The 13038-nt window shown below is 45.4% G+C and overlaps 1 protein-coding gene across 4 annotated transcripts in view; it reads right to left on the bottom strand.

Moving 5' to 3' along the window:
* The window catches only part of SPTBN2 (spectrin beta, non-erythrocytic 2), a 136490-nt gene that overhangs the window by 17142 nt on the left and 106310 nt on the right, over positions 1-13038 (bottom strand). For all 4 annotated transcript variants that reach the window (XM_060758372.2, XM_060758373.2, XM_060758374.2 and 1 more), the window contains 7 exons: positions 11851-11997; positions 8400-8663; positions 8050-8274; positions 5897-5986; positions 5535-5807; positions 3766-3896; positions 817-1021 (listed from right to left, as the gene is read on the bottom strand). In XM_060758372.2, the coding sequence (XP_060614355.2) occupies positions 817-1021; positions 3766-3896; positions 5535-5807; positions 5897-5986; positions 8050-8274; positions 8400-8663; positions 11851-11997 (1335 nt within the window). The remainder of the gene's footprint in view (positions 1-816; positions 1022-3765; positions 3897-5534; positions 5808-5896; positions 5987-8049; positions 8275-8399; positions 8664-11850; positions 11998-13038) is intronic.

Consider the following 13038-nt stretch of genomic DNA (forward strand, 5'->3'; position numbering starts at 1 on the left):
GTTTTGTATATTATTTTGTTGTATTATTTTTCGGCTTGGCCTCATGTTAGCTGCCCCGAGTCCCCATTGAGGAGATGGGAGATGGTGGCAGAGTATAAATAAATAAGGATTATTATTATTATTATTATTATTATTATTATTATTATTATTAGATTAAGCCACCTATTAGCGAAAAAGTCCTTATCAGTTTCCCCGAGAAGAAGGCATGATTTTCTCTCTACATTAGTTAGCCCAGCAGATGGGTTTGGAGTATAGATCTATTGTCAAGTCAAGGGATTTCTAGTACCATGTTCCATGTTCCCTTTTGTTCATGTCTCATGATTCCAAGTTTTGAGGACTGTTCCTGAATCTCATGTTTCGGATTTATTCTGCTTTTGTATTCCTGGTATTTTGATTTTTGTGAATTATTCCTGATATTTTGGACTTTGTTTTTTTTTTTTTTTTTTTTGTAATACTATTTTGCTGAATTGCTTTTCATATATATTCTTCAATAAACTGCTTTGCTATTTTACCTTGGGCTGGAGTGTGTGTTAAGTACAGAGGTGGTCCCCAACCTTGAAGTACGACAGAGAGTCGAGTCACTCCCACTAGCAATGGATGTGGACCAAAATTGGCACACAGGCCCTCCATGACCAACAGAAAATACTGGTGTAGTTTGGGAGGAATTAACCTTGAATTTAAGGAGTTATAGTTCACCTATATCCAGAGGGAACTATGAACCCAACCGACAATGGATCTGGACCAAATCTGGCACACAGACACTCCACTCCATGACCAACTTTAAGAGCTAGCACCATCTTCGGAGAGGGAACTCACAGTGACGTGTTCGTAGTCCTGTCCAAGTTCGTGGGAGGCGGCCACCACTTCCCGCTCCGAGATCCATTGCTCCAAGTCGTCCACCTCCCGCTTCAGCTGGCAGAGCCGGAGCTGCTCTTGTAGCTTAGCACGGCGCTCCTCCGCCAGGTCTTTCAGGCTGGCGTAGAGCTTGTCCACTTGGCCTTGACGGAGATTGATCCGCTCACTGCCAGAAAAGAGGGGAAAAAGAAGCAGAGAGTAAGACGAAGGGCTCATCCAGACAGTATCTTTATCCCAGGAGCTTCTGCAACAAACAGGAGGGTGGCCAGGCACCGCTCCCTCAAAATGCGGGAGGAAGCATTACAAACAGCAAAAAACTCGCGATCTTTAGGTACAGGAATGTGGGGAGTGATGCTGTAACGAAGCAACCACTTTGTAAAGACACCACCAGAAGCAGTAGTAGGGACATCACCGATTTATCAGGGTCTCCTACTATTTGTAATGGATTTACTAAATTGATAACACAGCTAACAGCTTGTACTATTTTGTTGGTCTTTCTTCAATGTGTAGCGCGGCTTGACTTGAAAGTATTCGAAACAGAGACTTGGCTTTAAAAGAAACTGTAACAAGTTTGTTGAAGTATAGAAGAAGCTTGATGGTTTCAATGTTTCTTAACTCTTAGAGGCACATTTCTTCAGTGGTTACATTTATAACTTTTCATAAGACAACTCTTGAGAGGACTGTTCCTTCCACTAGACAGGTTTTAAACTTATTTTCCTTTCAAATGTGTTTCTTACTTAACAGATCACTTCAGGTACCAGCTTATTCTTTCCCTATGTTATTTCTGTTGCAGTAACAATGTTTACTGGGTTACTCTCCCCTTTTTCCTCATACACTAATTACTAATCTAAATAAGTCAACTTGACCTATCTAAACCTCACAGGCTAAAAGCCTAAACCTTCCTGATTCTCAACACAGTAGAACCAGCCATTCCCTGCAGTTCTCTGACTACAGACTGTCTTACTGATTCTCACCACAGTAGAATCAGCCTTCCCTGCAGTTCTCAGACTACAGACTGCTTTACTGGTTCTCAACACTGTAGAACCAGCCTTCCCTGCAGTTCCTAGACTACAGACTGCTTTACTGGTTCTCAACACTGTAGAACCAGCCTTCCCTGCAGTTCCTAGACTACAGACTGCTTTACTGGTTCTCAACACTGTAGAACCAGCCTCCCCTGCAGTTCCTACACTACAGACTGACCATTTTAAAATGCCTCCCCTGCCAAGTGGCAGTTGGCTCCGCCCCTTTTCCCATGGCAACCAGGCTCAGAGTGAGCTGAGCTGGCTACCATTCCCCCAGTTATGCTATTTTAAATACTTACTCTTTTTAAACACTTATCTACAATCATACATGACTAAAGGTTAAAATTCACACTTCACCACAGATGTCTATGAGTTTCAAGATGGCAATGGTTTGGTCAATGATACTGGTGCAGAGAATGACCAGAATATTCCTGTTCAAAGTTTAGTTTCCCATAAGAATGTCCCTGAAGGGTGTGGGGATGATGGTGTGCTTCCTGAATTGTTACCAGAGAGTTCTCATGATTTTGGGGTTTGAAAATAGCTCGGCATCTGGCCCGGCTGCAGAAATTAATGAGCAAATAGATAGATGGGAGGAGATTAGTCAAAACAGAAAAGCCGAACAGTGGCTTTGGCGTTCTGCCAGGCTGAGACAGAAGAAGACAAGGGAATCTCAGGTAAAGCAAAACCAATTTCTGAGTGCTTGGGATAGCTTAACAAAGAGAAAAAAGTTCCAAGTACAGGGAATGTAGTCAGATAAAGCATCATTTGGAATCAAGTCAAGATCTCATCCTTGTTTCGTGGAAGCCTTGCTTAGAAGATTCATGTTTAAGTGCCTTTTGTTTCATGGTTTTAGGATTTTATTAGAGACGTTTTGCCTTTGTTTCATGGACTTTGCTGGACTACTACCCTGGACTACTTTGTTCCTGTTTATCTTCCTACCTAATTGGATTTACCTATTTCTTTAAAGTGCTTTTACACTTTACTGCTTTTTAATTATCTTCAATAAAATGATTGTTTTCCTATCCAACGGTGTGGTGTTTAAAGTCAGGACAGGCTTTTCCTGTCCTGGAGTGCAACAGGAGCTTCCGCAGCAAACAGGAAGGTGGTCAGACGCCGTTCCCTGTAAACACGGAAGCAATAGATACACATGACAAAAAACACGAGATTTTCAGGTGCGGGAATATCTCGATTCTGAGCCAAAAATCCGCAACTTCGAATGTCTGTATGTCCCTGCACTCGGAAATCATGGGTTTGTTCCCAGGTTTTAGATTACTGTTCCTGATTGGTCGGTTCCTAAAAAGAAGGTGACAGTTAACCAGAAGGTGAAAACTTTGTTTGTGTGCCAGAAACTTCATGAATCGTGTGGGCCGGAGGTTTAGCACAGCTGGTAAATCATCAGCAATTATAAGATCTATCCACCAAAAGGTTACAAGTTCGAAGCCCTGGTTTGGCGTGAGCTGCTAACTGTCAGCCTAGCTCATTGTTTACCTAAGCAATTCGAAAATGGCTTTAGCTGTGATTAGAGAAATTAGGTACTGCTAAAAGTGCCATAAAGAAAGAAGATCAGAAAATGCTGGGCGACTAAAAGGAAGTGGGAAGTCCTTATGGCTCTTCGTTATAGAGCAACAGCACCCACTGGACTCGAGTCCAAACTTCCATGGTACCTCCTTCTGTCCTGTCTATCTGTGTATTGTCTATACAAAGCGGCATTGAATGTTTGCCGTGTATCTGTACTATGATCCGCCCTGAGTCCCCTTTGGGGTGAGAAAGATGGAATATAAATAAATCGTTATTATTATTATTATTATTAATAATAATAATAATAATAATAATAATATTTCTCTGGCCTTAGCTTCAAAATGCATTTGGGGTATAAGTGTTTCCTCACCTCTCCGGGTGTCCATTGTTAACCATGTCACGGCTCTGGAGGGAGAGCTGGTGGATGGTCTGTGCGTAGTCCTCCAGGGCTTGCTCCATCACTAGGTGGTTCTTCACCATGGCTTGGGCTATGAGTTCATCCTAGGGAAGGGAAGCAACCTCTGGTTTGGTTTGGAAAGTCGTAGTAGTGGCAGAAGGATCAAAGCCTGGAGAACATGCCATTCATCATAGAGACCCCAAGGGTCATCCACTCCAAACCCTTTCACCATCACCATCACCATCACCATCATCATCGAACCATACAATCCTAGAGTTGGAAGAGACCACATGGGACATCCAGTCCCTCCCTGTTCTGCCATAAAGGAAGCACAATCTAAGCCCACCCAAAAGATGGCCATCCAGCCTCTGCATCATCATCATCATCATCCAACCATACAATCCTAGATTTGGAAGACCACATGGGGCATCCAGGCACAATCTAAGCCCTCCCAAAAGATGGCCATCCAGCCTCTGCATCATAATCATCATCATCACCATCATCGCCATCATCATCGAACAATACAATTCTAGAGTTGGAAGAGACCACATGGGACATCCAGTCCCTCCCTGTTCTGCCAAAAGGGAAGGCACAATCGAAGCCCTCCTAACAGATGGTCATCCAGCCTCTGCATCATCATCATCATCATCCAACCATACAATCCTAGATTTGGAAGACCACATGGGGCATCCAGGCACAATCTAAGCCCTCCCAACAGATGGCCATCCAGCCTCTGCATCAACATCATCATCATCATCATCATCGAACCATACAATCCTAGAGTTGGAAGAGCCCACCTGGGACATCCAGTCCCTCCCTGTTCTGTCTTAAGAGAAGACACAATCTAACCCCTCCCAACAGCTGGCCACCCAACCTATACATCATCATCATCATCATCATCATCATCATCATCATCATCGTACCATACAATTCTAGAGTTGGAAGAGACCACATGGGGTATCCAGTCCCTCCCTCTTCTGCCATAAGGGAAGTCACAATCTAAACCCTCCCAACAGATGGCCATTCAGCCTATGTATCATCATCATCATCATCGAACCATACAATCCTAGAGTTGGAAGAGACCATATGGGGCACCCATCATCATCATCATCATCATCATCATCATCGAACCATACAATCAATGGAAGAGCCCACATGGGACATCTAGTCCCTCCCTATTCTGCCATAAGAGAAGGCAAAATTTAAGCCCTCCCAACAGATGGCCATCCAGCATATACATCATCATCATCATCATCATTGAACCATACAATCTTAGATTTGGAAGAGACACAATGTAAGCCCTTCCAACAGATAGCCATCCAGCCTTTGCATCATCATCATCATCATCATCATCATCATCATACCATACAATTCTAAAGCTGGAAGAGACCACATGGGACATCCAGTCCCTCCCTGTTCTGCCATAAGGGAAGGCACAATCGAAGCCCTCCCAACAGATGGCCATCCAGCCTGTGCATCACCGTCATAATCATCGAACCATACAATCCTAGAGTTGGAATAGACCATATGGGGCATCCAGTCGAACCCCTGCCATGCAGAAAAAGCACAATCATAGCATCCCTGACAGATGGCCATCCAGACTCTGCTTTAAAAGCCTCCAAAAAAGGAGCTTCCACCGTTGAACAGCTGTTTTTATGTTCAGGAGGTTCTTTCTAATGTTCAGGCAGAACCTCCTTTCCCGTCATATGAACCAATGGCATGTGCCTTGTCGCTTGGCGCACCTTTGCCTTCTCCTCTGAGATCATGTGCAACTCCTGCTCCCCCATCCAGGCCTCGGCCTCCGCGGCATCGAAGTAGAACTGCTGGGCCATCTGGGCTTGCTCCAGCCGCCCGTGCCGCTGCTCCACCTGGTTCTGCAGCTCCTGCCACATCTCCTGCAAGGCTTCCACACGGCCCTGCAGCTCGGCCTCCAGACCGCTGCACGCTAGCCCTTGCCACCTCCCGAGGATGTCGTTGATGCGCGGCTGGTGGCCCTGGATCTCCTTCTGGAGGGTCTGGGAAAGAGAGAGAGCATCAGGAAGGAGCCATTCTCCTGGGCACACGAGAAAGTGGAAACAGGGATGGTTATCCACCCAAGCTCTACCTGGTTTTTCTTGATCAGGAGCTGGACGGTGGGAAGATCTTTGCCATGATCGGTGGAGACCGCCATGGGCATCCGCTCCTTCACCCACAACTGTGGCACAGAAGGGAAGTTTTATTATTATTATTATTATTATTATTATTATTATTATTATTATTATTTAAAACATTGATATTCCGCCCTTCTCACCCCGAAGGGGACTCAGGGCAGAGCACAGCATATACACGGCAAGCATTCAATGCCAGGACACAAATTCATATACACATACATAAACATTTATCAAAATATTACAATACACCATTTAAAACCGTCCTAGTCATTCGCGTCAAACCTAATTGTCCTGATCATCTTTCCTATTGCCGCTTTATTGCCCTGTCCCGAAAGCTTGGTCCCACAGCCATCGTTCTGAAGGACAGGAGGGAGGGGGCCAACCTGATCTCACCAGGAAGGGAGTTTCATAGCCGGGGAGCCATCACCAAGAAGGCCCTGTTTCTCGTCCTCCTTCTGGCAGGATGGAAAGCAGGGTCTCCCCAGAGGATCTTAATCTCTGTGATGGTTCATAAGGGGAGATGTGTTCAGACAGGCAAATTGGGCCGGGTTTAGGGTTTTCTAGGCCAAAGCCAGCACTTTGAATTGTGCCCGGTAGTAAACTGGCAGCCAGTGGAGCTGGCATAACATGGGAGTTGTTTGCTCCCTGTATGCAGCCCCAGTTATTTACCTGGCTGCCTCTCGTTGGACTATTTGAAGCTTCCGAGCAGTCTTCAAAGGCAACCCCACGTAGAGTGTGTTGCAGTAGTCTATCCTGGATGTAACAAGAGTGTGGACCACCATGGCCAAGTCTGACTTCCCAATGCGCACAAGCTTTAACTGCTGCAACCTGGAATTCCAGGCTCAGTGATGAGTCCAGAAGGACCCCCAAGCTGCAAACCTGGGCCTTCAAGGGGAGTGTGACCCCATCCAGCACAGGATGTGACCCTATATCCTGTTCGGCCTTGCGACTGACCAGGAGGACCTCTGTCTTGTCTGGATTCAACTTCAATTTGCTCGCCCTCATCCAGACTGTCATAGCGGCCAGGCAAAGTCAACATCGACACCGAAATACACCGCCTGAGCTCTGCGAGTGCAGCATTTTTCCGAATGAAGCAGAGAGTGTTTAAGGACCGGGACATCCATAGGGATACCAAGGTGCTTGTTTATAAAGCTATTGTCTTCCCAACCCTGTTATACGCCTGCAAAACGTGGACTGTCTACAGACGTCACATGCAACTCCTGGAACGATTCCATCAGAACTGCTTCCGGAAAATCCTGCAAATTTCTTGGGAAGACAGGCGGACAAACGTCAGTGTGCTGGAAGAAGCAAAGACCACCAGCATTGAAGCGATGGTCCACCGCCATCAACTCCGCCACGTTGTCTGGATGCCCAACCACTGTCTCCCAAAGCAGTTGCTCTACTCCGAACTCAAGAACGGAAAACGGAAAGTTGGTGGACAGGAAAAGAGATTCAAAGATGGGCTCAAAGCCAACCTTAAAAACTCTGGCATAGGCACTGAAAACTGGGAAGCCCTGGCCCTTGAGTGCTCCAGTTGGAGGTCAGCTGTGACTAGCAGTGCTGCAGAATTTGAAGAGGCACGAATGGAGGGCTTAAGAGAGAAACGTGCCAAGAGGAAGGCGCATCAAGCCAACCTCAACCGAGACTGCTTTCCACCTGGAAACCAATGCTCTCACTGCGGGAGAAGACGCGGATCAAGAATAGGGCTCCACAGTCACCTACGGAGCCAACGCCAGAACACTGATCTTGGAAGACTATCCTACTCGGACAACGTGGGATTGCCTAAGTAAGTAAGTAAGAGGCCAGGCACCTGTTCAGGACTTGGACAGCCTCCTTAGCATCTGGTGGAAATGAGTGATAGATTTGGACGTCATCTGCGTACAGATGGAATCGAACTCCAGGGGCTTAAACAACATGGGGAGCAATACTGAGCCCTATGGGACCTCATAGGACAATGGCTGTGGGGTCGAGCAAGAGTCCCCCAGCAACACCTTCTGGGTATGACCCTCCAGGAAGGACTGGAGCACTGCAGAACAGTACCCCCAAGACCCTCAACAAAAGCAAGATATTGGGTTCCCGCAACCCCACCATTCTTCCCAGGACTTACAATTTCGTCCTCCAAGTCGCGGTTGAACTGGTGCTCCTCCTTCGAGGCCAGCAGCTTCTCGCAGCGCTCCCGCAAAGGCGCCCGTAGCTCCACAAACCTGTCCTCCACCGTCCGCAGTTTACCATCCACCTCCACCATGTTGGAGTCCTCCTGGCTGAGGGCCAAGGCCTGGGCTTTCAGGCCCTCCACCTCCTTCTCCCGGACAGCCATCTGGTTCTCCATCATCTGGGTGAGAAAAGCCAGCTCTTTAAGCCACTCCTCGAGGATTCATGAACCCCGAAACTTTAAGCTGCCGAAAAAGAGGCACGGATGCCGCCCTCCTCTGTCTCCACGGATGACGCAACGCTCACCTGCTGCTTCTTGAGCAAAATGTTGACGCTGGTCAAGTCCTTGCCGTAGTCGTCGGAGTGGAGCTGGGTCTGCAGGCCGCTCAGCCAGGCTTCCATGGCAGAACAGCTCTGGGTGAAGAGCTCGGCTCGGTTGGCGTCAAAGAGGCACTGAGCCTTGCTCTGCGTGCTGGATTCCAGCTCCTCCCAAAGCTTTTGCAGCCCCGTGAGCTTCTCCTGCACCACCGGGTCCAACTCTGGCTTTTCGGACACCAGCTGCTCCCCTTCCTACCAAAAAAATGGAAACGCAGATGGAGAGTTAGAACAATACCATGGCACAGGACTAGTATGGTGGTTTGTGCTGGGCTGGCATGTGGGAGATCTGGATTTGCTTAACCTGGGGGTCAGGACCCTTGGGAGGGTCACCATAGACCAGTGATGGGCAACCTTTTGAGCGTGGTGTGTCAAAATTCGCCAAAAAAACTGAGCATAATTCAGGTGGTGTGTCACTTCAAGAAAAAAAAACCATAATTTTGCAATATTTAGTTTAAATAACAAAAAATATATAATTGTAATTCCCACTTTCTCTCTTATCATGTTGTTCTCCCTCTCTTTATGTAAATAATATCTTTTTTGGAGTGTTTATTAAAAATATAATTTAAAAAACCCAACAAAATATTATTTATTTTAAATTTAATTTAAATGTATTTCTAGCATTTAATATGCTATTTAATGTATTTCTAATAATAATAATAATAATGCAATAAAAATAAAGTAACATTGCAAAATAATATTTTGATATTTAATTTACGATTTCATTTAAGGCATATATATATATATATAAAGGCATATATTAAAAATATTTAAAATGCATTAAATTAAATGTCAAATTAAAATTCAATTTAGCATTTCATTTAAGGCTTTCTGAAATATTTGAGCAATATAGCAAAGTATTATTTATCATTTAATTTAATTTAAATATGTAACTCCTTAATATTTAGGAAACAATGCAAAATAATATTCGTTTACTTAATAATTAAATAAACCAATATTATTTTGCAATGTGACCTAAATATTAATAATAATTAAATATTTTTAAATTTGACATTTAATTTAATGCATTTTAATATTTGAATAATATAGCAAAGTAATAGTATTTATCATTCAGTTTAAATATGAAACTCCTTCATATTTAGGTAACATTGCAAAATAATAATTTCTTTCCTACTTATTTTTTAAAATGGCATAAAATAAATAAATAATATCCGGTGGGCGCGTGTCAGTAGAAATGGCTACGTGTGTCAGTACTGACACGCGTGTCATAGGTTCGCCATCACGGCCATAGACTATCAGAAAACATATATTTATGATGGTCTTAGGAACCCTTTTAGCCGAGAAAGCTGAAGATCTCTCCGCCTGTCCTTCTCTTTCTTTTTGGAAACAGATGGTGAATCTGGGTTGTTGTAGGTTTTTTCGGGCTATATGGCCATGGTCTAGAGGCATTCTCTCCTGACGTTTCGCCTGCATCTATGGCAAGCATCCTCAGAGGTAGTGAGGTGTGATGGTGAATCCTCCCACCAAAGGTCCTTCTCCGCTGTGATTGCCTGGCCTTTCAGCCAAGGGGAGGGTTGTTTGTGAGACCCCAAGTGGGGAGGGGAGAGCAGGCGTGCTCGGCACATGGTAGCATAGTGGGCATGTGCCAGGTAAGGCTGGAGGGAGGCGCCAGCTCGTCCCTTCAAGGCATGGGGGTTCTGTGTGGGAAGTCTGCCCCAATTATATTGTCGGTGGGGTTCAGAATGCTCTTTGATTGTAGGTGAACTCTAAATCCCAGCAATTACAACTCCCAAATGTCAAGGTCTATTTTCTCCAAACTGCACCAGTGTTCACAGTTGGGCATACTGAGTATTTGTGCCAAGTTTGGTCCAGATCTATCGTTATTTGAATCCACAGTGCTCTCTGGATGTAGGTGAACTACAACTCCAAAATGCAACGTCAATGCCTACCAAACCCTTCCAGTATTTTCTGTCGGTCATGGGAGTTCTGTGTGCCAAGTTTGGTTCAATTCCATCATTGGTGGAGCTCAGAGTGCTCTTTGGTTGTAGGTGAACTATAAATCCCAACAACTACAACTCCCGAATGTCAAGGTCTATTTCCCCCCAAACTCCGCCAGTGTTCACATTCGGGCATATTGAGTATCTGTGCCAAGTTTGTTCCGGATCCATCATTGTTTGAGTCCACAGTGCTCTCTGGATGTAGGTGAACTACAACTCCCAAACTCAATGCCCAGTATGGAAGCTTCCGGAGCCCCCGGTGGCCAGTGGCTTAAACCCTTGTGCTGGCAGGACTGAAGACTGACCGTTCGTAGGTTCGAATCCAGGGAGAGCGTGGATGAGCTCTCTCTGTCAGCTCCAGCTCCCCATGTGGGGACATGAGAGAAGCCTCCCACAAGGATGGTAAAACATCCGGGCGTCCTCTGGGCAACGTCCTTGCAGACGGCCAATTCTCTCACACCAGAAGCGACTTGCAGTTTCTCAAGTCGCTTCTGACACGAAAAAAAGGGAGTTCTGTGTGCCAAGTTTGGTTCAATTCCCGAATTGATTGTAGGTTAATTATAAATCCCAGCAATGACAACTCCCAAATGACAAAATCAACCCTCGCTCCCAACCTGTCAGGTTTTACAATGTATTGTAATGTAATATAGCTGAGTCATGCACTACTAATGCGCTTCTATTGGAAATGCTGAGTCATGCATTAACTGTATATAGGGAATCATTTGGGGAATGTGTTCTGGCCTAGTCCAGGTGATTGTGAATGATGTAATCCTGGGTCTGAGTTAAGTTAATGAGTTGGGAACCAATCAGAGACTGCTATGTGTAAATGAATTGTATATAAGGAAGTCGTGTACAGTGTATATCTCTCCTTGTGCTGTGATGTTGTTCGTCGAAGGCTATATGTAATTAAAAGAACCTGTCTGCTAAGACAAGATATAACTGTATGTTGTGGTAAGTTTGTAATATCATCTAGACTGGGGGAAAGACAATGGTAAAACTGACAATGGCCGGGCATGTGCTCAAGTGTCTGTAAAAGGTTCCAGAGTGACTGCAGGCTGTGGGAGCAGGTGACTGAAAATACTGTGCAGGAAGAAGCTACTGGAAAGCACTGAAGTTGTGCAACTGATCTGCTGCTGAATTGTGAAGTTAATCTCAACACAACCCCACCAGTATTCAAATTTGGGCGTATCGGGTATTTGTGCCAAATTTGGTCCAGTGAATGAAAATATATCCTGCATATCAGATATTTACATAACAATTCATAATAGTAGCAAACTGACAGTTATGAAGGAGCAAGGAAAATAATGTTATGGTTGAGGGTCACCACAATTAAGGGGGTCGCAGCATTGCAAAGGCTGAGAAACACTGCTCTAGTCCCTTATAAGCCATAAAACTCAGCGGGGGATCTTTGACCGCTTACCCACCTTCTGAATCTTCTCCAGCCATCCCTTGTTGGAGGCCAACTCTGCCATGAAGGCTTGGTGCTTCTGCCATTTGGTGTGAAGGTTGCGCGCTTCGTCATAGGACATGTCTTGGGCAGAAAGCATCTTCTCGTTGATCCATAGGGTGAGCTGGGGAAAGGCAAGGAGAACAGCTTAGTGTTGTAGGGTGTAGAAATAGTTCATGAAGCAAGCAGCCTGTCCGTCCTTTGTGGGCAAGTTAAGAAAAATGTGTGTGTTTTGTTGAAGATCTGAGCAATAATAAAGAACTTTGTTAAACTTTCCAAGTTTCTAAAGACTTTGTTTAGGAAAATCCATAGGGCCTCTCAGCCGAGGCACCCCGGCGTCCCGCTGGGCACAAAGAGCACGTCCTGTTTTAAAAGACAATTGCTATAGGCCCAGCACGTGTCAGCACAGAGGCCTTCTCCGTGGCCGCACCCCGCCTCTGGAAGGTGGTAAATTGCAACATTCCATCAGGTCCAGCTAACAGCTCCCAACAAAGGAATCCCTCAGGCAGGAAGCAGTCAGGCTTTGTAGCTGAAAGGCCATTCAGTGCTAATAAGGTGGCAAATTGCAACATTCCATCAGGTCCAGCTAATAAAAAGAACTCCCTTCCTCCTCTCCTTTAAGAAGCTCTTAAAGACTCATTTGTATAATCTCGCCTATGGAAAGGAGGAGGATTAGCATATCTGACACACACTCCTGCCCTGACAACAGATAGTTACGTCAGCTTGCTGATGCTGCTATATTATATTATGCTTTTAATATATTTTATATTAATTGTTTTAATTTTTGTGTCTATTATGTTTATTTAGTCCAGTGGTTCCCAAACTTTTTTTATTTTTTTGTCAGAGACCACTTTGACCAGGGACCACTCGGACCAGGAATCACTCTGACGAGGGACCACTTGAACCAGGGACCACTCTGACCAGGCACCACTTGGACCAGGGACCACTCTGACCAGGGACCATTCGGGCCAGGGACCACTCTGACAAGGGACCACTTGGACCAGGGACCACTTTGACCAGGGACCACTTTGACCAAGAACCACCTGAACAGGGACCACTTGGACCAGGGACCACTTTGACCAGTGACCACTTGGACCAGGGACCACTTGGACCAGGGACCACCTAAACAGGGACCATTTGGACCAGGGACCACTTTAACCAGGGA

This window comes from Anolis sagrei, chromosome 12, assembly GCF_037176765.1.
Source record: "Anolis sagrei isolate rAnoSag1 chromosome 12, rAnoSag1.mat, whole genome shotgun sequence".
NCBI classification, from domain to species: Eukaryota; Metazoa; Chordata; class Lepidosauria; order Squamata; family Dactyloidae; genus Anolis; species Anolis sagrei.